The sequence below is a fragment of the Bufo gargarizans genome, chromosome 1, assembly GCF_014858855.1.
Source record: "Bufo gargarizans isolate SCDJY-AF-19 chromosome 1, ASM1485885v1, whole genome shotgun sequence".
Lineage (NCBI taxonomy): Eukaryota > Metazoa > Chordata > Amphibia > Anura > Bufonidae > Bufo > Bufo gargarizans.
In genome coordinates, this window is record NC_058080.1 from 417228328 (window position 1) to 417256160 (window position 27833).

At 42.3% G+C, this 27833-nt stretch overlaps 1 protein-coding gene and 2 non-coding genes across 3 annotated transcripts; all 3 read right to left on the reverse strand.

Moving 5' to 3' along the window:
* Window positions 1-1706: 1706 nt before the first annotated feature.
* HAUS6 (HAUS augmin like complex subunit 6) lies at window positions 1707-27833 on the reverse strand. The gene is made up of 17 exons (XM_044271602.1): window positions 27492-27833; window positions 27316-27411; window positions 25262-25340; window positions 25030-25162; window positions 24790-24937; window positions 23371-23433; window positions 22457-22511; window positions 21386-21559; window positions 16694-16887; window positions 16323-16452; window positions 12666-12768; window positions 10583-10676; window positions 9811-9874; window positions 7629-7808; window positions 7188-7320; window positions 4806-5777; window positions 1707-2858 (listed from the first exon to the last, which is right to left on the reverse strand). The coding sequence occupies exons 1-17, from the start codon at window positions 27623-27625 to the stop codon at window positions 2761-2763; spliced, it is 2850 nt and encodes a 949-aa protein (XP_044127537.1). The 5' UTR covers window positions 27626-27833; the 3' UTR covers window positions 1707-2760.
* LOC122925282 lies at window positions 14538-14668 on the reverse strand. Its single transcript, XR_006387595.1, has one exon.
* Window positions 16515-16645, reverse strand: LOC122925284. Its single transcript, XR_006387596.1, has one exon.

Here is a 27833-nt window from a genome sequence, read left to right on the forward strand (position 1 = left end):
CAATTAAAAGGAAAATAAGCTCTCATGGGCAGGGTCCATGACCCCTCTGTACCAGTCTGTTAATACTTTCATATTTAGAATATATATATATATATATATATAATCCCCTTGATGTATAGCACCATGGAATTAATGGTGCTTTCAAATAACAGACCTCCAGGAGCTCATCTGTACTAGTTACAGTGTCATAAAAACCTATTGTGCACAAACTAGTCCTAATAGAGTTTAAAATTTAGGCACAAAAAAAATAAAGCCTGTATTATGGCTGTCAGAAATTCAGAACACAAACAAAACATTTTTGTTATATATTCTTTATAGTGTGTTAGAAAGTTAAATTATGTAACTTAGTGATGTAGTGAAGGTTTTCTTGCTGGTGGTTGCAGTTGTCCTTTCTGGTCCTCAGCTGTGTCTGGTGATCGACAGACCCCCCCCCCCAACTGAAGGCATTTTATATGGGCAAGAAGTCAGTTTCTCTATGCATGCTTGAGACGGACATTGAGGCTCCCATAGGAATGACTAGAAAAAAAAAGACTCCTCCTGTCCACACAAGACTACCTTCACACTTCCGGCAGAGTGATCCAGCAAGCACTTCACTGGAACTGCCTGGCGGATCCAGCAAAACGTATGCAAACAGATGGCATTAGTAAGACTGATCAGTCTTAAAAATACATTGAAATGCCAGATCAGTCTTTCCAGTGTCATACGGCATTTATTTTTTTTCGGTCTGCACATAGACAGATCCAGCACTAATACATTCTTATAGGAAAAAAATGCCAGATCCAGCATTCAAGTCTTCGTTTTGTTTTTTTGCCGGAGATAAAACCGTAGCATGCTGCGATTTTCTCTTTTGCCTGGTCAAAATAACTGAACTGAAGACATCCTGATGCAAACTGAACGGATTACTCAATTCAGAATGCATGGGGATATACCTGATAAGGGTTCAATGCCGGAAATAAACTTGTCGGAACTCAGTGCCGGAAAAGAAAACTGCTAGTGTGAAAGTACCCCAAGATGCTATGTCACCTGGAGAGTCAGAGTGCTGGCCACATGCCATAGCAGAGGACCTGAAGGGAGAGGATAACCGACAGCCACTGGAAAGATTACACTTACTACAATTAATTTTTCATGGAGTGCTACTTTAACTTCCTAGTTACTATATGGAAGTTTGTGTGCAATTTTAATTTTTTTTTTTTTAACGCAGACAGCTTCCCAACTGATTAGAGCATACTAAACATTTATTTTATTTCCTCTTACATCTCTACATGAGGTATACAAGTCTGTGTTATATAGTGCCAGATCTGTACAGAGATTGCTTCCCATAAAAAAAAAAACATTTTAAAGAGGGGTTATCCCATGATTAATATAAAAATGAAATTGAGATGGGAGATCCCTTCATAACAGGGATGCCCAAAGCACTGCAAACAACTGCCAGCATGCCTGGACAGCAAACAGTTTTGCAACAGCTGGAGGGCTGCAGGTTGAGAATCCCTGCTTTCCTAACAAAGCTAGAACCAGCCCTGTACCTCCCATGGATCCAGAGATCTCCCCATTCATTGCTCTGCTAGATGTATATCAAATTGGCAGATTAGGGTATGTGTCTTTTCTGCTGAAGCTCTCTGCCTCGGTTACAGCTCAGTAGGCAGGATAGAATTAAGCATGTGTGTCCACTTCAGAGATGCCGAGAGAGAAATAAGAAAAAGAAATAAAGCTGCTACACAAACATTTTATTCAATAGCTCACTAGCTATAGTAATCTTTTAATTAAATGCAGCTACAAAAGTATTTAGAGCCAGGTGTTTGAAAACTGCAGACTATTTTTGTGGGACAACTCCTTTAATTAAAGTGGTGCTGCGTGTGTGTTTATTTATAAGAACTGCTTCCCTTTCTTCTAACCTGTAGAACAATGGTTAATGCTTGTCAATCCCTTGCTCTGCCAATGCTGCTGTGGGCTCTTCCTGCTGAGACCTAACCAAATATGTGCCTGCTTTTTTTTTCCCCCATCTACATAATAAACGCAGCTGAACAAGAAATGCGCACACATCTGGTCAAGATTTAGGTAGAAGCAGAGTAAGGGATAGGCAAGTATTAACCACATTTTTTTTAATTTTTTTTTATTCTAACCTGTGGAAGAAAAACAAAACACACCCACCCACCACAAAAAGCACCCCTTTAAATTATAATTCAGGTATTTTTTCTAATGGGAAAGATTATTAATACAAGGCTTCACCAAGTCACTGCATTACGGAAGCAGAACATGGTCCACCAGTGTCAGCAGTGCAGCTAAACTCTTATAGATGGTGTCCAGCCTATAAAATTAGAAATAGCATGTCCCACACAACTTAATGGTTGACTTCAATTCAGCACATGCAGTTTTTAGAAGAAAAATAAATGTGTTAGGCTTAAACTAACGTTTAGTTTGAAGAGATGTTGCCCTAGCAAAAAGCCATTAGTTTGTCAGAAATACATAGGGTTGAGCATTTAGGACATTTATAATTTTCCATATATAAAATACGTTAAGTGCAAATAAATTATGATGGCATGAATAGCCCAAAAAGTGCTTCTGAATCCAACTTCATGGTTCGGTTACCAAATAACAAAAACAGAGCTGTAATGATAATCACAGGATAATATAGAAAACAAGTCACTTGTTAAGTGTTCTACAGAGTTTTCTACAGTAAGTTGGCCTTCTGTTCTAACACCTGGCTGATGTGTGACACTGCTCCGACTGTCACATTTAGTGTCCATTCCACTTATGATGCTGCTACAGTTTTATTAGTTGCCCCACACCTTCTTCTGTACATTTCTGAAGGTCTATTGCTGGCTTTGTGAAGTCAAAGGTCTCACTCAAAGCTTCAACTCCTAAATGACAAGCAGAGGGGAGAAATAATTACATTACAAAGCAGGTGCAAAAGAAACAAAGCAAAGTGCAATTATATCTTGGTTTAGAATAGAAATCACTAAAGACACCACTAGTGGACAATAAACCCCATTGTTATAAAAGGGTCTGCTTTCATACAAGACCAAAATGACAGCATTAGCCCAAGATAAGCAGGAGATACCACTGTTAGAAATTGAGTTGGGAATTATCACAGTAAAACCTGCTTTTACTTCAAGCTGCATTCACTGATCCCGAATTCTAAAAGTGATATCTTCACATGTAGTGAATATAATGCTGACATTCTTGTATTCCTTGAAAGACAGCTCTGGTATTATTTGGAATGCCAGCTTTCAAACAATACAAAGCCCACATCTCTGCTACCAAACCTGACATAAGCAGCCAGCCCTCTCCCCTTCAATCTGGTGGAGAGCAGTTGCAGAGCAGACAGCCTGCAGATCATTGTAGTGTCCCACATAATAGTTACGGTACCGTGTGTTTTTTTTACCACACAGTGAATGCCATAAATAAATTCCACAAAATGTAGGGGGGGGAAAAAAAAAAAAAAAAAAAAAAAAAAACCTTACGGGTATCATCACCATGTCAGAAAACACCCGAACTATTAACCCCTTTAGGACACAGCCATTTTTCACTTTCATGATGCAGTCTAATTTTGCAAATCTACTATGTGGTAATAACGTTAAAACTTTTACTTAACCAAGCCATTCTGAGATTGTTTTCTCGTCACATTGTAATTCATGATATTGACTCAGTTTTGCCACTATTTTTTTATATATTTTTTTTCATAAAAAAAAAAAAAAATATAACACACACACCTTAGAAACTACACCCCTCAAGGTATTACAAAAACGGATTTTACAAACTTTGTTAACCCTTTAGGTGTTCCACAAGAATTAAAAGGGAAATGAAGAAATTTAAGAATTAAACTTTTTGGGCAGATTTTAATTTTTTACACTACGAAAGGGTTAACTGCCAAACAAAACAATATTTATATTACCCAGATTCTGTAGTTTACAGAAACACCCCATAGAAGGAAAGGAATGCCATATGGTTTTTGGAAGGCAGATTTCACTGGGATAATTTTAAGCTGCCATGTCACATTTGAAGACCCCCTAGAGTAGAAACTACAAGATAGGCCTGATGCACACAACCATCGTTTTTTTTGTGGTCTGCCAAAAAAAAACAAAAAAAAAAACACAGAAGCTGCCCGTGTGCCTTCCGCAATTTGCGGAAGGGAAGGCCTATTGTAGAAATGCCTATTCTTGTCTGAGAAACGTCATGTGCATGAGACCATAAGGTGGCAGTTTTGTTGGTTCTATTTTAGGGTACATAAGATTTTTGGTTGCTCTATATTAGACTTTTTGTGAGGCAAGGTAACAAAAAAAAATTTAAATAAAAAATAGCTAGCTGTTTTGGCAGAGTTTATTTTTTTGTTATCTGCAACGTTCATCCCACAGGTTAGACAGGGGTGTGGAAATCGTATCACCCGACGCCCGGGACATGCAGAATTTTTCCCCACCACTTCCCACTACATTGTATGCCATATTAAATAGTGGCAATAGAAAGTACAACTTGTCCCGCAACAAATAAGCCCTCATACAGCTATGAGCATGGAAAATAAAAATAAAGTTATGGCTCAAGGAAGATGGGGGAGGAAAAAAATCTAAACGAAAAAACCTCTGGTATCCGAAGGGTTAATGTCAACTGTGCCAATGCTGCAGAAGAGGGTCTGAAAAGAGCCTATGTGACAGTAAGAACATTCTTCTGTATAAATGGAAATAGGTGAATTTTTTTCTCTCAAATTTTTAGTAGATTTGCTGCACCTCCTCCAGGCAGCCATTTTAACTCTTTTAAAGTGAAAGTTAAACTAGTACATTAATAACCCTAAAGAAAGTGTAAAGTAAACTCACCGTGCGAATCAAACACATCTGACATGTCTTCAGTGCACCTTACAAAGTCTTCAGCGGGAGAAAAAGAGATTAGCTGTGGAAGAGAGAGCTTTCGACCTTTTGGTGAAGGGGTCATTAAACACTCTGAATCCAAGGACAAAACTTTGTCTAAAGGACTAAACACCTTCACAGAGTCTGTTGGCAAGCTAGATTCTGATTTCTGTTTCCCAACCCTTGTTAAAGAAGTCTGTCCTTGAGCATTCTCACCCTCTGTTAAAGAGGTGTAAAAAGTTCTTTTAAGAGCTTCATAACGAACGCGTATAGAGTCCAGATCCATTTTACGCTCTGTACTCTTCCAGCTGTAGTCCGTATTGTGCAGAAGTTGCTCACCTCTGGCCACATTCTTGTTTGCTTCTGGAGTCTCTAGGCTAGTTGTACTGTTAAGACTTAAGTTACAGGCTCCTTCTGGAAGGGTTTCATGCAGTATACCAAACTGGATCACCTCATGACTGTCTGAACGATTGCTATAATCTACCACGTTTGAAGAATTCCAGGACAGGGTGGTGTGAGCAGAAGCATTATCGTGGCAAAGAGACGACAGAAGCATTGTGTTGCCCATTATGTCACCAGGTGACTGGTTTTCCAATATATAGGTCTGGTTCTTTTCTACAAATGGAGAAACAATGCTTGAGTTCTCACATTCCTTTAAGAAGTTAACCTTTTCTGGCTGCAGTGAAGTTCTCTGACTCAGAAGTGCCTCCTGGAGCGATGAAGGATCCAAAGTGCTTGTGGGAGCTCGTGCATCTGGAGAATCATTCTGCTCAGACAAGTGAGAGGTAGACAAGAAGCAAGCCATGCTTAGGTCTATCTGACTGCAGTGTCCAGGTTCTGGTTCAGCCAGGGAATCCATACATGGAACTTCCAATGGATTAGACACAGCAGAAAATTCTTCAGTTTGGATAGCTTTTCTCCAACATGTACGAATATCTGAAACTGAAAACGGTTAAAACATAAGAATAATTTCACACAAGCACAAGTTTTACTAACAGCATCCCGACCCATTTGTTTCTATGGGTATGTGACAAGCATTCACTGATCAAAGTTTGAAGCATAATCTGGATTGCCCAGTTTCACACCGCTCTTGACCCATAGAAATGAATGGAGCTGTGTGAGATACGGAAGGGGGACACACACGTTTCAACTTGCATGCAAAACCATCAGTTATTCACTGAACAGATCCTGACATTCCATATCGATCATGGCAGGGTCAGGCGCGGTCACATAAAACGGGAGAGGCTGTTAGAGATAGTGGCAACACCCCATTCATGCTACAGACTCATTTGCATATATTAAAACTTTTTTTTCTCAGTAATGCGGCATATGAACATAGGACCAACAAATGCCTTCAGCTGCCAAGTGCACATCAACAGATCAGCCAGTTTACATCGATTTCAGTGCTTGGCCATGAATGGTCTGACCAGTTTTGGGCTTGTTAGTACTAGTATTGCACTGGGTATCAAAGTCTTAATACTTTAATGCCCAGTTCAATACAGAGATTGTCTGTTTTCCGCACTACCTGCATAAGCCATGTTCTCATCAGCGGCTGCATGTGGCAGCGTAGTCAGAGGAGAGCACAGCAGCTAAGGCAGCAGGAAGGACAGAGCTTTCCCATGTACGCAGCGCCACTTCTTTCTTGCTGAAGGGAGTTATCACCTGGTGCGACCTTGTATAATGTGAGCACTCGGTGTATGTGCATGGAAATACCCACAATGCCACCTGTGTGACCTGACCCTTCTTCACTGGCTGCTACTGATGTGCACAGCAAACAAAAGTGGACTGTCCAGCAGATAATCATCCTTCTCCTGCCCTAGGATCACTGGCATCATAAGCTGGCTCTTCTCTAAGGGCAGCAGACCTGTTCCTTGTCTCACCATCCTACAGCAGTAGAAGCAGAGACAGATTGACTCCGTCAAGGCATTTCATAGAAAGTAGGTGCATATGTAGCGCCATGTATAGTGTAAACCTGTGTATATGTAGCACCGATCGGGGAGGCTGCAGGGGTGTGATGGACTTTATATTTTTGTAGGCTAGCACTGTACATACGTCATTTGGTGACATGCAGCGCAAAGAATCCTGGATCATTCCATCGAGAGTCTACATTCGCTTTACTACCATTCCCATCCTCCTTGGAGTCATACTGCTTTAGCTTTTACTCTTGCCTACACTGTCCTAGACAAACTAAGTGATCCTAACTGCTCCAGTCCAGTGAATGTAATTAGTTGCAAGTCTGCCATGTGCAGAAAGGAAGTTAAGGGTGCACCAAAAAGAATTAAGACCCAGAAGCCCAAAACATCGGAATTAATGCTGCAGTGTCTTTCGTATTACTCATAGTAATGAACTTACTCAAGTTTTCTGGGGTCCTAGGAATTTCCTTTCTAGAAAAGAAAGGATCTGAAGATAGCATGCCAATTAAATCATCGAGCTCCATTCCTCGGCTCACAGACTTTGGTGATTCGTTAACTATGTAATCCGCAACCTAGATAAAAGGGAAATGTGAGGGAGGTCACTAAGGTGCCGCAATACTATAAAAAAAGTGGAAAGGCAGATTTATAAAAAAAAAATAAAAATTAAAAAGCACCCCCCCCCCCCCCCCCCACACACAAAATCGCCAGAGACTAATTGATTACAAACTCAACTTAAAAAATGCTGCATGAGGGTTCTGTACTGTAAACATACAGGCCACAAATATGATTTAAATAACTACCATATTTTTCGCCCTATAAGATGCACAGACAACTATGCTAGGACATGCAACTTTAAGAAAATACGTTTTTTTTTTTAAACCTGTTGCGCAAGCTGTAAACGTGCTGTACTCCTAGCATCCTGTTTACATGGTGTTGGGGTGTGATGCAGTAAGCTGCTTGAAGGAGGAGTTCTCCAGCTGGTGTCAGACCTCCTCTTCACTGAAGAGTTAGATCTTTGCATAAAACTCTCTTTTCCATTAGAGGTAGGTGTTCGAAATTCCTGTCGAAATACAATTCGTACATACTATTGTTATGTATACATCATAGTGTCAGTACATTCAAAGAGCCTTTCACCACAAAATCCAATACAGGCAGTATGTTTTAAAGCAGGAGGAGCTGAGCAGATTGATACATAGTTGTGGGAAAAGATTTGGTAAAGTTCATAAGTTTATACCTCTGCTTTTTCTGAATTTAAGTCAGCGCCTAAGTACAGCTATCAGTGACTGACATCCATTTATACACACTTACACAGAATGCCATCACTGGTAACACCTCCCTGTGTACAACTATCAGTGACTGACATCTATGTATACACTTACACAGAATGGCATCAGTGATAACACCTCCGAAGTGAACAACGAAGTCCGAAAAAACAGATTTACCATAACTGTGTGGCCGAATACACATGGCCGTGAGCAGTCCATGGAACCACGGGCTGGATTCCTGCTGAGAGCAGGAGCGCACGGTGTCATTGGTTGCTATGACGCTGTGCGCTCCCTGCTGCTGCCACAGTACAGTAATACACTTGTATTGATCATACCAGTGCACTACTGTATTGTGGCGGCAGCAGGGAGCGCACGGAGTCATAGCAACCAATGACACCGTGCGCTCCTGCTCTCAGCAGGAATCCAGCCCGTGGTTCCATGGACCGCTCACGGCCGTGTGCATGAGCCCTATGGCTGGTTTCACATGGGCGTTGTGGGAACACGCGCGATTTTTCCACGCTAGTACAAAACATTGTAATGCGTTTTGCACTCACGTGAGAAAAATCACGCATGTTTGGTACCCAAACTTCTTCACAGAAGTTCAGGCTTGGGATCGGTGTTCTGTAGACTATTATTTTCCCTTATAACATGGTTATAAGGGAAAATAGAATTCTGAATACAGAATGCATAGTAAAATAGAGCTGGAGGGGTTAAAAAAAATTTAAACTCCCCTTAATCCACTTGATCGCGCAGCTGGCATCTCCTTCTGTCTTCATCTTAGCTGTGTGCAGTAACAGGACCTGTGGTGACGTCACTCCGGTCATCACATGATCCATTACCATGGTAAAAGATCATGTGATGACCGGAGTGACGTCACCACAGGTCCTGTTACTGCACACAGCTAAGATGAAGACAGAAGGAGATGCCGGCTGCGCGATCAAGTGGATTAAGGGGAGTGAAATTTTTATTTTTTAACCCCTCCAGCACTATTTTACTATGCATTCTGTATTCACAATGCCATTATTTTCCCTTATAAGCATGTTATAAGGGAAAATAATGATCGGGTCTCCTAGCAACCGTGCGTGAAGAAAAAAAAAAAATAATCGCACCGCATCCGCACTTGCTTGCGATTTTCACGCAACCCCATTCATTTCTATGGGGCCTGCGTTACGTGAAAAATGCACAATATAGAGCATGCTGCGATTTTCATGGAACACAAGAAAAAAAAAAAAAAAAACTGCTCATGTGAACAGCCCCATATAAATGAATGGGTCTCGGATTCAGTGCGGGTGCAATGCATTCAACTCACGCGGGATACTCGCCCACGTGAAAGGGGCCTATAAATTACAAGTGTTACTAAATCTATCCAATCTGCTCAGCTTCTCCTGCTCTATAACATGCTGTCAGCAAACTGCACTGCATTTTGTGGCAACAGGACTTCAAGTACACTGACCAATGTCACAAAAGTTCTCAGTGAATGTGATGCATTCACTATCCCAAGTGCAAAATCGGCACTGATCATGAAATCTAAGGGGTTAAGCAGCAAGAACTGAGGTTGGTTGTTTCATTTGTAGCATCCACAATGGATTAGGAGGTAGTCACTTTCCTGTCAAACATTTCTGATTACCTTTAATTGTCAGTTAAATGATAAATACCTGTCTTCCAGATACTGTATTTATACTTCTTTACTTTACTCACTGGGTGAATTAGAAGTACATATGCAGTATAGAAAAGAAATCCAATCAGTGTTAAATGACCAAGAAAAACCCAGGTTTTTTCCCCCCCCCCCCCACTAACCTTTTCATTTAGAGACATTCTACGAATACTGGGAGACATTTTGTTCTTAAATAGTAGAGATTTCCTTAAGGAGAGGAAAAATAGTTATTCAAACATTACAACATTTCTTAATAAACATAGTACAGCCATGAAGCTGGAAGGAGCGGTCTTGCTTCAACAGATTCCATTTAACATGTACAATAAGTTCATACCAAGGCACTTACTAATGTATTACGATTATCCACATTACCCCTTTTCATGACATTATACAACCACCCTACAATCCAGCAGCAGTGGCCGTATAGCCTCTGGTGGCCAGGAACTAGAAGTGCGCATAGGAAATGTAAAACTGGAAACAAGCAGTGTATAATGTAATGGAAAAAGGAATCAAACCAGAAAAGGAAGTAATATGCACAATCACAATACATTAGTAACTGCCTTGTATTAACTTTCCCTACATGATAAATGCAATTTTGAAGTGAGACAACTCCTTTCAAATCAGTGGGGCCTGTTCAAAAGTTTAATGCGATCTAAAAGGAACACGAAGGCCTCCGTGTACATTCATGTTGGCAGACTTCTGGAACAGCAGGACATCAGTTGCATCACAACATGGAACACTGAAGTGCTTTACATACATAAATAGGTTGTGTACGTACTGCCTGTGCTCCCAAGAGAAGCTGCAATATTACATGCACTATGGTTTAAATCAAAATCTGCAGCTAAAACTATAGCTTTCCTTCCAGTGAACTTGAAAGGGCAATTTGAAATTGAAGGAGACTTCAGGAATACATACCTTCCAGCAGGTGTGAATAAAGCAATATCCATGAAACTCAAGAAGGAATCACTGGGTTCCTTGCTCTTAACACTAGAATCAGTATTTGATAATTCTGATAAAAACAGTATACACAAAAATAATGCATTAGTAGGTCAGGCAACCAGCAGAATTCATTCACAAAACAAAAAAACAAACACATAAATAAAAAAAGACTGAAACATTGATGCAACCGCTTCTGCAAAATCTTAACCACACACTGTGCAGCATGGACAAGGATACTTTCACACTAAACTTAGTGATCCGGCAGGCAGTTCCGTCGGAGCTGGCTGTCGGATCAGCCGATCAGTGTGATAACTGACAGCATTTGTAGACAGATCCGGGTACGGATCAGTCAACAAATGCATTGCAAGAACGGATCCATCCTTCAGTTGTTTTGCAATGCCGGAACCAATGCAAGTCAATGGGACTGATCAGGCATTTTGGACAGTTGACACCGCAGCATGCTGCGGTATTATGTCCGGCCGAAACGCCTGAACGGAAGGCAAACTGAATGGATTTCTATCCATTTAGAATGCATTGGGATATGCCTGATCAGTTCTTTTCCGGCATAGAGCCCTTTTGACGGAACTCTATGCCGTAAAAGAATAACGCTAGTGTGAAAGGACACCAAGTCTTCTGACAAATAGCCTTCCTGATTATGCAGGTTGTGCAAGTATGGAGCAGGGAAAATAGTGATATGTACCAATTGCTCAAAAAAAAAAAAAAAAGCTACAGTCAATGGCTGCATCAGCACAGGTGACCCCCATCAAACTGGATGATGGTGAGCAGAATCCTGCATATCTGCTCTCCAGCACGTTTCGGGGAGGAAGGGGTGCTGCCAAAAAGGACCCTGAAGGTTGAACAACCACTTGATTATTCAAATGCTAAAGGTAAAGGTTCATCATCAGGACAGACCATTTCTTGCATCAGTTTTTCTTGAGTCTGCATTGCTATATGCAGAAAAGTTATGAAACAGTATCACATTTGAAAAGTTTAGTGCACCTTTAAATATGTCGAGACGTCAGTTTAAGGAACCCAGGGAAAGGGGGGGGCCGCAGCCCCCAAACCCAGTTGGAGTGATAATGTTGGAAATTTCTTTAAGATCCGTCTTTATTTGAACGCTAAAATATCTTTAAAGAGTAACTAAACCTTTGAGTAAATTTTTTTTTTTTTAATAAGATGTCCCTAATAGTTTTTCTATACTTTATTAATGGCTTTTTTTTTAATTACAGTTTCCCCTCCCTAAAGCTCAGCATTCCCCGTGGGCTTAAAACTGACTTGTCTGTACACCGCTGCTCAGCGGTGTATGGAGCACAGGCTGTAGCACTGCGAGTACGGGCAGGAGAGCATATTGCTGCTCCTGCCTGTGCTCCTCGGAGGATTAATAACTCCTGACATAGCACATGGGTACCCTGTACTATGCCAGGATTAGCTGAGCACACTCCTGCTTGCGTCACTAAGCATCCTGCATGTCAGCCCTTAGCTTAGTAGGTAGAAGCCCACTTTGCTAATACTAGGACTGCACATGGGCACAGGGTACCCATGTGCTATGCAGGCGTTAGTAAACCTCCAGGGAACATGGGCAGGAGCAGCAATATGTGCTCCTGCCCATACTCGCAGCCTCATTCATGAGGTGTCTACAGCCCGTACGGCGTACACCGCTGAACTGTGTACAAAAATGTCAGTTAAGCGCACAGGGAATGCTGTGGTTTAGGGAGGGGAAACAATTAATAAAAGTATATTAGAAAAAAAAAAAGAAAAAAAGAAAAATTATTGGGGCATTATCCCATCTCTGGGACCCGCACCTACATCGAGAACGGAGTGGGGGAAAAGGTGGTGGAGGGCGAACTGCGCATGCACAGCCGCCCTCCATTCATTTCTATGGGGCCACCGCATAGGGAGCTCCCATTCACTACTACGGGGAGAGCACTTGGTGGTGGCTGACCCAGAGGCTCAACATCTGGGACCTGCACCTATCAGACAATAGGGGCATATCCTACTGATATGCCCCCCATTGTCTCAGATGGGAATACCCCTTTATTTCTGCTTTGAGATTTCTCACCTGGAAGAGAGACTGGATATTGACTAAAAACGCTGTTTCTTAAAGCATCATCTGCTGCAGGATCAAATGAAAGAGGAGCCAAAGGTGGTTGAAGTTCAAGAATCTGGAAAAGAATAAATAGGCTGTTGATTTACCATGGAAAGGAAAAAAGAAGTCAGAGCTCGAACAACAAGCGTTTCACAAATGGCAACAGTGACCACAATATAACTATATTCCGTGAACAGTAAAGTCAAGCTTCTGGGTGGGGGGAAAAAAACACTGGCCTCGAACTGTGGAAACATGCACAGGCATGCATGACAAACAGCTCCTGTCTCGACTACCTCGTATCTGTGTTGCAGCGGTTGCTGTAACCATGGAAACGAGCAGTGTATAATGTTATGGAAAAATGAATCCAGCCAGCAAAGGAGGCAATATGGACAATTACAGTACATTAGTAAGTGCTTGTTTTAACTTGCCCTACATAACAAGTGTAATTTGCTGTAGTGACAACCCCTTAAATTTAAAAAGGTTAGTTTCCTTGTGTTGAGGACAGCATTTCAGGGCACAGACTAAGAGCAGCTACTATCACAGGATAAGGCCTCATGCACACGACCGTTGTGCCATTTTCCGTTTTTTTTTCACGGACCCATTGACTTTTAATGGGTCCGTGAAAAAAAAAAAAAAAAAAAAAAAAAAAAAAAAAAAAAAAAAAAAAAAAGGAAAATGCACCGTTTGGCAGCCGCATCCGTGATCAGTGTTTCCTGGCCGTGAAAAAAATATGACCTGTCCTATTTTTTTCACGGCCAACGGTTCACGGACCCATTCAAGTCAATATGTCCGTGAAAAATCACGGATGCACACAAGATTGTCATCCGTGTCCGTGATCCGTGTCCGTTTTTTCCTATCATTTCAATGGCAAACTTGACTTAGATTTTTATTTTTTCTTCATTTTTCATGTCCGTGGATCCTCCAAAAAACAAAGACCCACGGACGAAAAAACGGTCACGAATCACGGACCTACAGACCCCGTTTTTGCGGACCTTAAAAAAAAAAACGGTCGTGTGCATGAGGCCTAAATAGGATGGTTTTAAACAGGCTCTGTCACCAGGATCAACCCCCATTAAACCAGACATACTGCCTGATAGAGCTCATCATGCCGATTAAAACTATACCCTTCTTTTGTCTGTATAGGTAAACAGCTACAGAGATATCAGCGGGTTTTTTCATATGCAAATGAGCAGTTTGAGCATCAGGGGGCAGGGCTGAATATTCTGGGGTACGGTCTGGCGGTGGTGTGGTTTACATTTGGGTCAGTATGCAGTGCATTATGCTAACTTTATATGGTATTTTGGTATAGCCTGGTATTTTTTGAACATTAGTAGCAGCAATATTGATACTCTGATATTCCTATACTGTGGTCAGTAATAACCATATATATGCACTGTCTATACTACCTCATGGATATATATCTTTGCACTTTATATAGATGAATTAATGTTACCATACACCTGAAACCCGAGATTTTAAATGTTCTTAATTATGTGAAGCCAGATTTTTGTAATTATGAAATTTTTAATAAAAATGATGATTTGAATATATATTGAATGGTGGAATTGCAGATTTTTTAAACTTTGATCCATATATTCTCTATTATTGGTTCCAATTGTTTTGATATTGGGTCATATATACATAGAAGGGAAAATGTTTATTGGTTGCTGAATATTCTGAGCACTGCCCCGACTAGACAGCAGGCTGAGGGCAGAGCACCTACAGATCACATCACTAGGTTTAAAAGTTTCTCCACACTGAGATCTGCTCAGAAAGGTCCCTACAATATTTTAAGTAATCAAGTAAGATTATACAACAGTCTTACAAGTAACTGAAAAAGCACAGAAGTGTCTGCTCCGTATCTGTCCGTTACGATTTCTCTCATTTCGTCCCGGTCATCAGAAAGCCATTTTACTTTAGGGAGATTTTGTGACAAACCAAGCAAGTTTCAGACTGGCTTGTGTATCAATCTCCCATACACAAGCAAAAAGAAACATTTCAAAAGACTTACCAAACAAACTCACCTCACGTGCTTTAGGCCTCATGCACACGACCGTTTTATTCCGTGTCAGTTGCGCCGTTTTTCTGCGGACCCATTGATTTTCAATGGGTCCGTTGAAAACTTGGCTAATGCACCATTTGCTATCCGCGCCCGTGATTCCAGTCAGTCAAAAATTCAAGTCAATGGGACCGCTAAAAAATGCGGAGGCACACAAGATTGTCATCCACGTCAGTTTTTTTCCTATCATTTGCATGGCAAACCTGTCTTAGACTTTTTTTTACATTCCTTTATGTCTGGTGGTCCTCCAAAAATAAAGGCAGACACACGGAAATGGATCATGGAACAGAACCCTATTTTGCGGTACGGAACACAACGGTCGTATGCATGAGGCCTTAGCCTTTGAAGAATTTAAGTTTCAAATTTAAATTTTTCCGACAGATACTAGGACATAGGACTCTAGTGCTTCCGTGCCTCAGTTCCGAAACGCAGCTCCGGATTGCAGACCCATTCAAGTGAATGGGTCCGCATCCGTGATAAGGGGGAGCACACGGCCGGTGCATGAGGCCTTATCCAATATATTCCAGACCTCTAACCCTGGGTTCACACCTGAGCGTTTTACAGCGCGTTCAAACGCGCTGTAAAACGCTCAAGACATGAAATCCAATGCTTCCCTATGGGAATGGTTCACACCTGGGCGTTTTACAGCGCGTACGAACGCGCTGTAAAACGCCCGACGCTCAAACAAGTACTTGAGCTTCTTTGGGGCGTTTTGACGCGCGTTTACTATTACAAAAACGCGCGTCAGAAACGTGCGTTAAAAACGCGCGTTTAACGCGCGTTTGGGAAACGCTCAGGTGTGAACCCAGGGTAAGGGTTACATAGCATCATAAATATAATGCTACACGACCCAGTCAGCACTGGGAGCTGCTCCAAGTCCAATCAGTGGAACTCGCTCGTCCGAAAGGGGCCATAAAGCAATAAGGGAAAGATCTGCACCTGGTCTGTGTTTAAACCCACACCTGATTTTGGCTCCTAATCACTGATGGAAATCACTGACTGTGTGATTAAGGCCCCTTTCACATGAGTGAGTTTTCCGCACAGGTGCAATGCGTGATGTGAACACCTAGCACCCAAACTGAATCCTGACCCATTCATTTCAATGTGTCTGTGTACATAAGCGTTTTTTTCCACGCATCAGTTCTGTATTGCGGAGGAAAAATAAAAAATAAAAAAAAAAATAAAAAAAAAAGTACTCCGTATGCCTCCCGTTTCCGTATTTCCCTTCAAAGATATAGGACATGTTCTAATTATTGTCCGCATAACGGACAAGGAAGGAGTACTATTCTTAGGGTCCATCTGTTTCGCAAAAAACGGAAGGCACATGGATGTCATCCGTATTTTTCGTGGATCCGTCTTTTGCGGACCTCAAGATATTGAAAAAGCCATATGGTCGTGTGTAAGAGGCCTAATGCTTAGGAAAACGTGTAGATGTCTGGTTCTCAGTCCTTTTACCAAAAATTCACATACTCACCCATCCCTTGATTGAACTTTGACATGTGTTGTGTGTTTTTTTCCCCAACAGGAATACGATAGGATATTAAAAAAAAAAAAAATTATAGAATACTTACTGGATTCAATCCTTTAAAAAGGCTGAATGGACACTTTCCTAAAATCCTCTTCCATTTCTTCTCCCAGTCTCGCTCTTTATCGGCAATTGATTTGTTAACAGATACAACATCCTCCCTTTTTATTTTATGCCTGCAATATTTGAAATAAAGAAAGATTATACAACAGTCTTACAAGTAACTGAAAAAGCACAGAAGTGTCTGCTCCGTATCTGTCCGTTACGATTTCTCTCATTTCGTCCCGGTCATCAGAAAGCTATTTTACTTTAGGGAGATTTTGTGACAAACCAAGCAAGTTTCAGACCGGCTTGTGTATCAATCTCCCATCCACAGGCAAAAAGAAACATTTCAAAAGACTTACCAAACAAACTCACCTCATGTGCTTTAGCCTTTGAAGAATTTCAGTTTCAAACTTCAGTTTTGCCGACAGATACTGGAGATCTACTCTGAGTTCTCTGCCACCTTTGTAGGAATTTTCCTGTTTAACTATTTTTAAGGCTTCATTCAGTAGCCGTATAATGGTTACAAGATTCACTTTCCCAGCTTCGTAAACATTTTCCAACTGCAACTGCATTTAAGAGAAATTGAGCCAATTGTATAACAGTATTTTATACCATAAAATCTAAATAAGCTAGTAGCATCAGCAAGTGCACAGGGGAACACGTCCAGCAATGAAGCTGTGCCGACACACAAGATCTAGTCAGTGTAGTAGCATCATGTTAAGGGCTCATGCACAAACGTATTTTCTTTCCGTGTCTGTTCTGTTTTTTTGGTGGACCGATTCACTTCAATGGGTCAACAACAAAAGAAAATGAAGCTACTCCGTGTGCATTCCGTTTGTCCATATTTCCGTTCCGAAAAAAAAAAAAAAAAATATTCACATTACGGACAAGGATAGTACTGTTCTATTAGGGGCCAGCTGTTCCGTTCCGCAAAATACTGAATGCACATGGATGTCAGTATTTTTAGCGAATGTTTTTTTGCGTACCACAAAATACATACAGTACATGGTGGATGTGATGTATGTGTAAGGGCTCATGCACATGACTGTATTATTGGGAGGTACACAGCCACATGAGCAAAGTCTGGTACTAAGGGCAGGTTGTTTGCAACATATTAGCTTTCTCCAGCACCCTTGCCACGTGGCTGAAAAGGCAGGACACAGAGAGGACCTCCATGGCTCAATGCATTTAACATGTGCATCAGAAAACTAGTGCACAATACACCAGAAATCTACTCTTTTTTTTATTTAATTATCTTTATTAATTAATATATCAAAACATTAAAAGTAGAAAAAAAAAAAGATACAATTTCTCCCCAACCCCATTTCCCTCCCTCCCCACCCTACCTGTGGTGCGTCAAAATAAGGACCCTTATAAATAAAAAATAAAGGATTTAAACACAACTAATCAAGTCCTCCATCCCCCCCATATCTTAATCCACTTCTCCTCAGCTTCCCTCTGTTTAAAGATAATTTTCTCATAATTTTTTACCTTAGCAATTAGATTTCTCCATGTAGTTATATCTGGAGTGTGTCGAGCAAACCAGGTCCGACTGACCAAGACTCTAGCCAGCATCAATATCCTGCTCAGGAGGATCTTTTGATACTTGTGATTATTTAATTTGAAAAAAATCATTAAGCACAAATACTTGTGGTTCAAAAGGGATTCGTATTTTTAGTTTATTCATAATACAGTTATTTATATTATTCCAGTAGTTTGTGAGTTCAGGACAAGTCCATATCATATGAAGAAAACCCGCTCCTACAGAGTCGCATTTGGGGCAGTTGGACGTGTCTCTTAAACCACATTTATTCATCCATAAAGGAGTGATATATAATCTGTGGCAAATATAGAATTGTATTAAAACATGGTTGAAATTCTGGGATAGTGAGACCAAGTTCCCAAAAATATTCTCCCACCCTTCTAATTGTAAATTCGGACAATCCGCCTCCCACGCTTTTTGTCCTGGTGACTGTGTATCACTAAACCGTGCCTTAAGTAATAACATATATGTTTGATATTTTTATTCTAGAGAGTGTACCCCCTACCCAATCATTCAGAAAAGATGAATTATCTATATCCAACACCCGTTTATCATCCAAACTGGATAGTGCTGAACGCAATTGAAAATACCTAAACCATGAAAGGTTTCTTATATTATGTGTCATCTCTATAAATGGTTTGATTTCTCTATCTTTAACTACCTGTGAAATATACAGAATTTTATTCTTCTGCCAAAATGTGTCGGCTGCAATATCATCCAGCCTTTGTAAGTACAAGTTATGCCATAGGGGCGTAAATGTAAGTGAACCCCTAACCTTCAACCATGTCCTAGTTGTCGCCCACGTTTTCAGGAGCATTTTTATAGTCTCTCTATAGCCACTCAATTCTTCATTAGACCAGATTCCAACAAGGTAAAAATATTATTGTGGGCATGGCTAGTTACCAATTTCCCCAGCAATGCACTGATTCGTAGCACATCAATAGCTGGGCTGCAATAAAGTACCCTTTGAAGTAAGGGAGATTTAGCCCCCACACTCCACTGATTTATACAAATATTCCAACTTTATTCGAACTCGCTTTCTTCCCCATATTAAGTCATTAATTATTCTTTCAATGAGTTTGAAATATTTATCTTGTATCCAAATAGGTGTATTCCTGAGCACATAAAGAAATTGTGGTAGTATCACCATTTTAACTAGTGAAACTCGATCAGCTCTGGATAGGGGAAGTCTCAGCCAGATCCCTATTTTAGCTCTAGTCCTTACCATTATGGGGATCAAGTTAAGTTGTACAAAATTTTCAACCCGAGGTGATATAGTCAAACCCAAGTATTGGAAAGTGTCAACAATGTCTAACTGTGTCACAAGAAGCTCTTTAGGTGGCAGGGGGTCCAATGGCATCAAGCTGGTCTTGGCCCAATTTATAAGGAAACCAGACACCTCACCAAATACTTTAACCATTTGGATAATCCTAGGAAGAGTAATTTCCGTATGATCTATAAAAAAAACACAGAACATCGTCCGCATATAAGGAGATACGGTCTTGTACTCCTAACGTACCAAATCCTTTAACCTGATCATTCTGCCTGATGGCCATTGCAAGGGGTTCGATATAAATATCAAACAACAAGGGGGATAATGGACAGCCCTGCCGCGTGCCTCTATTTAAATCAACTCTAGCTCACAGTATTAAGATGCACATACAAACAGGCTGGCATGAGATGTATTGATGACCTATCCTCAGGTTAGATCAATACCTGTTCAGCAGGGGTCTGACACCAGCACCACCAGTTAGCTCTTTGAAGAGACTGCGCTCCATGCAAGTGCTTCTCTCTCTTCATTACTCATCTCAGAAATGAAGTATAATGACTCATCACTTGAATGGAGAGCGTACTTGTATCTACACTATGTCACCACTACAGAGGAAACCATGCATAGTGTCACATGGAGAGTCGGCTCCTCTTTAATAACTGATCAGCGGGTGTCAGACCCCTGCTGATCAGATACCAATGACCTATCCTGGGGATAGGTCATCAATACAAAACAGGCTGCACAACCCCCTTAAAGACAGGCATACCCCTATTGCCCCTTCCACACGAGCGAGTTTTCCACACGGGTGCGATGTGCGACATGAACGCATAGCACCCACACTGAGTCCGGACCTATTCATTTCAATGGGTCTCTGATTACGTTCAACAACGCTCATGTACATACTGTTCACTTAGTAATCTGTGGCTCTACTCTGGAGAAAAAGTAATTTAACGTGCAACTGCCATTTCACTACCAAAAATGAAATTCCTAACATATGTGATGCTGAAAGGCAGACATTCATGAAGCTTTATTTTACCTTTCTGATGTCTGTATTCGGCCCTTAGCAGCCCCATTTCTCTGTGCCTCTATTTCAGAGTCTTCCTAAGTTGGCCACTGCTGCATTTCCTGTGTGATCTTTGCCATGTCCTTGAGGCCATACTGTATTTCCCTCACTTCCCAAAACCCCCTGCTCTCCTTAAGATACTTTCACACTTGCGACAGAGGATTCCAGCTGGCAGTTCCGTCGCCAGAACTGCCTGCCGGATCCGTCAAAACATATGCAAACTGATGGCATTTGTCAGACGGATCCGTATGTGACAAATGCATTGAAATGCCAGATCCGCATGCTGCGGTATTATCTCAGTCCTGAAAAGGCAAAAAAAATTAACTGAAGAAATCCTGAACAGATTGCTCTCTATTCAGAATGCATTAGGATAAAACTGATTAGTTATTTTCCGGTATTGAGCCCCTAGGACGGAACTTCATGCCGGAAAAGAATAACGCTAGTGTGAATGTACACTTACATGAACTAACAGGGCCAGTCAGAATGCAGATAACCTCCCCCCACTACCCCAGAGCAGTGTGTATCCTCACATGCAGCTAACCAGAGACAAGCCCTGCAATTACATGAAATCAGTAAGCATTTCTATTAGCCTCTTAATAGTCACCCTGCAGCTGCTCCCTTATTCTCCTTTACACGACTGCTTTAGCTGCTTATATCTCAGGTTTGCTAGAGATGGGCTTTGTATTGTTTAAAAGCGGACATTCCAAATCCCACAGACTGGGTAATAACCAATCACGAGGATAGGTCATCAATATCAGGAGTCTGAAAAACCTTTTTAAGCAACTCCCCCTTTTGATAGACTGGGCCAAGTTCCTGCATAGCCATCACAACCTATCAAGTAGAGGGAGGGACTGACAGAGGTGCACATAGTGGTTCAGGTCAGTCCTCATTGCTCTTGCCTGCTCACCTGCATATGGATTAAAAAAGATATCTTCCAAAATGATGCAACATATCGCCAAGTTAAAGGCATCATTACATTCAGCCCTCCAAGGCATTGTGCCTGGTTTCCCTTTAATTTTGAAGCAACAATGCAAGATTGCACCAGTCATGGTTACACAATGACATAAGATCCCCAAGCAGGAGACAACCGGGAGGTTTACAAAACAAAAAAATAAATAGTTTATTGTCCATTAAATATATCGATTGCATATTCACAAACATCCTCATCGGTAAAATAAAAATACCTACCATGTTCATTTCCCTCTCAATTCTAGTCACCAGTACGCTGGGAATGTTTAAAGTAATATTAGATCCATCCAGAGAGAACTGATCTACATCTCCCCCAACAACAGAATCGACAACCTCCATTTCATCATCCATAGCCTTCAATGTGTGCATAATAGTATTCCACATAGACCGGACCTTAAAATAAAATTGCACATGTTCAAAAGGGGGTAATTTAGTAAACAGAAATATGCCTAAATTAAAGGGAACCCGTCAACTTTATGCTGACCTCACTGTGGGCAGTAGAAAAGTAATGACAGACATGCTGAGTTCAGTGTGTCACTTATGAGCTAGAAGTCAGTGGTTGCTGAGAACCAGCATCATAATCATTGTAGCACAGGCCTTGAAAAGTCACATGTACCTGAGAAGAGTTATGGTCATCCATAATCTCCTGCTCTCTCACCATCTGCTGATGATTGGCAGTTCTCTCCTATAGAGATAGGGAGAAAACTAGGTAGAAGACTGTCAGTCATCAGCAGGTGGGCAGGAGAGCAGGAATTCATGAATAACCAGGACTCTTCTCAGGTGGCCGTGACTCTTTTCCAGACCCAGTCTGCAATGATTGTGATGTTGGTTCTCGGCAACCACTTACTTTTAACTTATAAATAACAGACTGCTGAAATCAACTCACCTGTCTCTACTTTATACTGCTGTTAGTATGGGCACCATAAAGTTGATGACAGGTTCCCTTTAAGAGTATTTTTGGTGCAGATTGTGACAAACGGTCTTTTACGCCGCAATCTGTGACTTTGCCCTGATCATGCCAGGTCTAAAGTGGGCATGGGTTGAAAGCGGGCTGGCAGGTAGGTTCGTCTTATTTACCATTTTTCTACTCCTGTTTTAGGTGTAGAAAACGGTCTAAATGTAAGACAGCTAGGAAGCGGTCTTACATTTAGAAGAGGCAGTGGATCCGTGCCTCTTCATAACTCTAGCAGATCCTCTGCCAGGTATAGGGCATAAGACAGTTGTCTAAAACGCCACACTTGGGGTGCCCCATTTAAACTCCTCATACAGGAAGAAAACAAAACTACTTACTTCTTCTATCTTGATATCTCTCTTGGATTTGTCAGACTGAACACTCTGTATTGCACTGAAATAGAAAAGTAATTCCTACTTATAACAAAAATTAAAATAGCCAGTTAAAGGAATTGTCTCATCTTACATATTGGTGGCATATTGATAGGATACACCAGTGTCAGATAGGTGCAGGGGGGGGGGGGGGGGGGGCACAGTGCACCTCCAGTGTTTTTAATACTGGGGAGGGGCGGGCGATACAAAGGGTGCCACCAAGAATCAAAGGGTGCTGGCAGAATCACATAGCCGACATCCTGCCTCTGACAGGGTGCTGCGATCAGCGGCAGTTAACCCCTCAGGTGCAGCACCTGAAGGGTTAACTGCGGCTGATCGCATCGCCCCGTCAGAGGCAGGGTGCCGGCTATGAGATTCTGCCGCCTTCTGTATTTGTACTAGTAGTTAACTTTCATTGGTGGCGCAGTGCCCCTGCCCCTCATTGGCTGCTGCGGCACGGGGAGGGATAGAACAGCTCCCTTTTCCCAATGTGCTGCTGAGGGAACTTTGAGCGCACTGACAGCAGCGCGCTCCAAGTTCTGCGATACCAGACTGCGCAGCCCAGAATCAAAAATATGAATAAAATAAAAAATAATTGGAAATCCTGGCATCTTTTTGAAACCAGTACAAAAGTATCAATTACACATCGGAGAACCAGAAGTATTATAACCATACATTTGGTTACATAATATAACGCAATACTTTTGTATTGCAATTATATTATATAGGTCAGTTAAAAAACTGCCAGAGAGCCCCTTCAGTCCTACCTGTAGATAGCCTAGCAGGCCTTTTAAAATGGCCCAGGTTTCAACAGTATAGAAATTAAACACATTAAACACTTGAGGTTGTGTATAAAAGCCTGTTTTAACAAGTCAGCATACCTGAACTGGGTCTGCAATGATGCATATTCAGAGCGCAAGTCCCTTATCTCTTTTACCAGCAACCTTGGGAATAGAAAGATAAAATGAGTTTGCATATACATCCATTTCTATAGCAGCACAAACAATTCCACCATATATTCAAACTATAGAGGTTGAATGATCGTACCAAATAATTTGTCGGCACCCTTAGTTTCTATTGGCAATGTTAAAAGGCCCTTTATATTCATTGTATATAGTGCTACTATATTCTGAAGCACTTTACAGACATTAGCATCCAACTGTCCCCAATGGGGCTCACGATCTAAGGTCCCTAGCAGTATGTCCTTGGAGTGCGAGAGGAAACCTACATAAACACAGGGAGAACATACAAACTCCATGCAGATGTTACCCTAGGACCCCAGTGCTGCTAGGCATCAATGCTAACCACAGCCACCGTGCTTCCCATATATGAAAGCCAATCGGTGTTATAGCGTAGAGAACCAGCATAAGGGACCCAACAATTTGGCTATAAGGCTGCAAATCACAACCCGATTGTGGAGATTCACTGCACTGAACAGAATACTAGAGCCCCATGTTAGCTACACCTGTAGCCTAGACAGGGGAGGATTGAAATACTCACCTCTTTTCAATGCATCATACAAATGTGCTGGATCTGAAACTCACATTTGTCTGGAAACTATTGAGTTCAGGAGCCGTTTAGATATATGCATTGGGATCAGATGGCCGGCTTTAACACACTTGTGTGTACATGGCCAGACCTATATTACACTTATCTGAAACCAGTATTCAATTAACTAAAGTAGAGATGGTTTTGGGAATAGTGGCTGATTACACACACACACACAGTCCACTAGCTCAGCACACCTAGCCTGTGTTGTTCTGTTGGCGGGTAGCCATTATATTTTAATCATATAATAAGTTATCTATTTTAGCAGTTATCCATTATCTAAAACCAGCCCTATGACTGCCACTGCAGCAGCATTGAGAGGCCCCCCGTACACATTAGACCAGGGGTGCACAACCTGCGCCCGGGGGCCACATGCGGCCCTTGATATTCTGTGCGGCCCCCAACCATCTGATCACAGACATATTATGTCTATGTCTTGTGGCTGCTCACATGTATTTTTCATGTATTGTCCCATTAGTTGGGAATCCCAGAGGTTTAACCAGACATTTATAGTATATACTGCATGTACAATACGCTATGACACAGTATTTCAGTTGGTAAAACCCCTTTAAATTTTTATTGTCGGCCCTTGGGATTCCTTCAGGCTGACAATGTGGCCCCCAACCAGAAAAGGTTGTGCACCCCTGCATTAGACGGTTGGCTGAAATCAGACATTTATCTGTCCTGAATGGCCAGCAAAGAGTGCCACACACTGCATCCTAGAAGCATAAATAAGAGGTGGTAATACTAACTGTGCTTTTTTCTGATACTCTTTGATCAAGAAGTTCTCCCTTTGTAATGTTAGTAGGAATTTATTGCGAGCCATTTTATTTCGGGCCAAAGCCTTCTGGGGGTCATGAATTCTACACTGCAGGGCAGCTGGAATAAAAGGGTTTTCATCTATAGAGAAAAAAAAATATTAAAGATCACATACAAAGCTAGTAAGACAAGTGCAGAGGCGATCTGGTCAGCAGCAGACAACCACAACTCACCATCGACATCTCTTCTGATATGCTGAAGCATAACATATTTTGTAAAATGATACAAGAGTTGGACAAACTTGGGACCCCCAGGAGACAGAAACAGGGATGCCACAACTTGAGGAAAGCCATTACCCACATCCTCCTATGGAAAGGAAGCACAGTAAACATTGTTCTACAAAACAATGGGTGGAATAGTAAAAAAAAATAAACCAGATGAGAACAGACTGCTTAAGATACTTACAGAAATCCTCTTCAGCCACTCACAGGACGCTTTCCTAAACTCTGCATCTTTCTTCTTGTCTAGCGGAGGCCAGCAATACCTATAAGGAATGATAAGCCACTGCCATTTTAGAAGATACGGATGACTTCTGTGCGCACTCCTGCTCTACGAATGAACTGCAACTAACAGCTCCCGTTCTTAGAGCAGTCATTTACTCCACCTCCAGGATTAGAGGTGGCTCCAATCTCAACCCTTGATTACCACCATCTGATCACAGCATGAACAAAGGGTATCATCTGCTGATTGGGTCCCAGTGACCTAATCTGGATGGGCAAGCCCTCTGTAGACCCAGAAAGGACCCCAGGAGTAAGTTTAGTCATCATGTCGCTAGGGCACACTAGTGTTGCCCTAACCACAGCCTGTGCCATAGAGACACAGAGCATAATATAATAGCATATGGAAGCCCGCTAATACAATAAAGGGGTTATCCAATAGTACCCTGAACCGGGCCCCTCCTAGGGGGTTGCTGACAGCCAACAGCAGCCTCCTCTCCACCACCAACCCCTCACCGGATGTTTTGATCCGTGTGATGAGGAGATGCAGCGGCAGAAGTGCCGGGATCCAGACCACAATAGTGTATATTCTAATTATTTCCACTGACTCATGATCAGTGGAAAACTACTGATGTATGGACAAACATTCCAAGTCAATGGGTACATGTACTGTCTTTGGAGAGCACAATGAAATGTGAATAAGGCCTTAATTAGAAAAGCTCAGACTCCCAACAGCCCCTCCAAACTGTGGTGCCAGAAGTACACTGCCTCGTTACTGCAGTGCCACACAAGTGAAAGGGAGCAGAGCTGCAGCAACCAGGCGCAGCCATTACAGTGTTCTGGCTCTATAGCTTGTGAAAACCTGCACCCATGGTAAAGCACAGGTCTGCAGGGATTTGTAGTTACCTTGTTTCCAATGGAGCTATATAAATGAGTGCACAGGGGCACTTACCCATTAGAAGAGAACCTGTCGCAATGAAAATGCAGAGCAATCTTCAGGAAGAATGTCATAAAGCAGGAGAAGCTGAGCAGTGGATGGTCCCAACTGTCACCGACAGCCATCCCTACGCAGTCATACAGGGAAAGCCATCACTGAGGCAGGAACGGAGCCGCCACCATCACAAATAGCAGGGGGACGCTCCAGGGAATAAACACAGCCAGAACATATGGAGCACCCAGACAAAGCAGGGCATGGAGCAGCAAGTGCCCGATTTCAGGCTCCGATCTGCAGAGCCCAGATCAGATCCTGAAAACAGCATTTTTACACTGCCGACATCTGATTGGTTAGTCTGTGCAGACTAACCAATTGGAGCTTCGTCGGCAGGGACCACTCCAATTAGTCCTTGCCGACATCACTGGACTGTACACGGTCCCTGACAGTGGCAGAAGTTTTAGGCTAGGTCTACACGACGGCAGTCTATGGTGTCGCACTGCAACATGCTGCGACGCAACAGTCGCAGAAAATCCATTCGAGATGGATTTTTCAGCGATTGTTGCGTTGCAGCATGTCGTATGTTGCAGTCCGACACCATAGACTGCCATTATAAAAATTGTTGTGCGACATTAGTGCAACAAAATGTTGCGCCCTGTCACACGACAAATGTCGTAGTGTAGACCTAGCCTTAATCCTAGCGATTTGTAGCGCTTGGACTAAACAGGTGCCATAACGTATATATACACAAGCGCTATCGGCACAGGGAGTGTGCAGATAGCACGTATATAGCGGTACGGCAGTCATGAAGGGGTTTAGGAGATAGACACATACAAGTGCAGAACTGTAAAGATGGCATCCATAGAATGCAATGGGCCTACACATCCTGCAAGAAATAAAAGGGTGGCATAATATTCCCAAGTTACAGAGGCAGTCCACCCGAAGGGCACTACTGCACCATACAGAACCCAACCCGAAGGGGCGCTGGGCGGCACCACACCGCCGTGTGCACGAGACTGAACGGAGGCCACAAGACGGATTGGGAAGTGGGGCTGACCAGGATGTACCGTCACCTCATGGCATTACTTTACCTGAACACTTCCTTACAGCGCCCGGCGTCCAGCTTGGCAAACAGGAAGTGGAACACCACGTAGAAGGCATCTTTATTGGGCTTGTCAAACATGTTCCTGGGAAGAAGGAGACAAAGGCATGAGAACAGGACAACAGCTAACCTGGCAGGGCCACACAGCACTGAGGGGCCACTCACATCCCAGAGGTGACATGGAGAAGCGTCTTGCCAGCAGTGGCTGCCTCTGCTCCAGCATCAAAGCCCAGAGCCTGCAGCATCAGCCACAGGTACTCCTTGTGCCAGGACGCCTGCGGGCGCGGGGCACACTGCATGATTACAAGCCGCTGCCCCGTGCGCTCCACCGCAATATCCAGTCACGTCTGCTCCCCAGCCCCAAGATCACGGCCGCCGCCCGCATCCGCTCCATGCAGGAGAGACCGAAACCGTTTCTCTACAGAGGGAGGCCGCCATCTTCCCGGCCAAACCGCCAAAACAGTCTTTTCACCTAGCCCGATCAACAAGTGGCTCTCCCATGCAGCC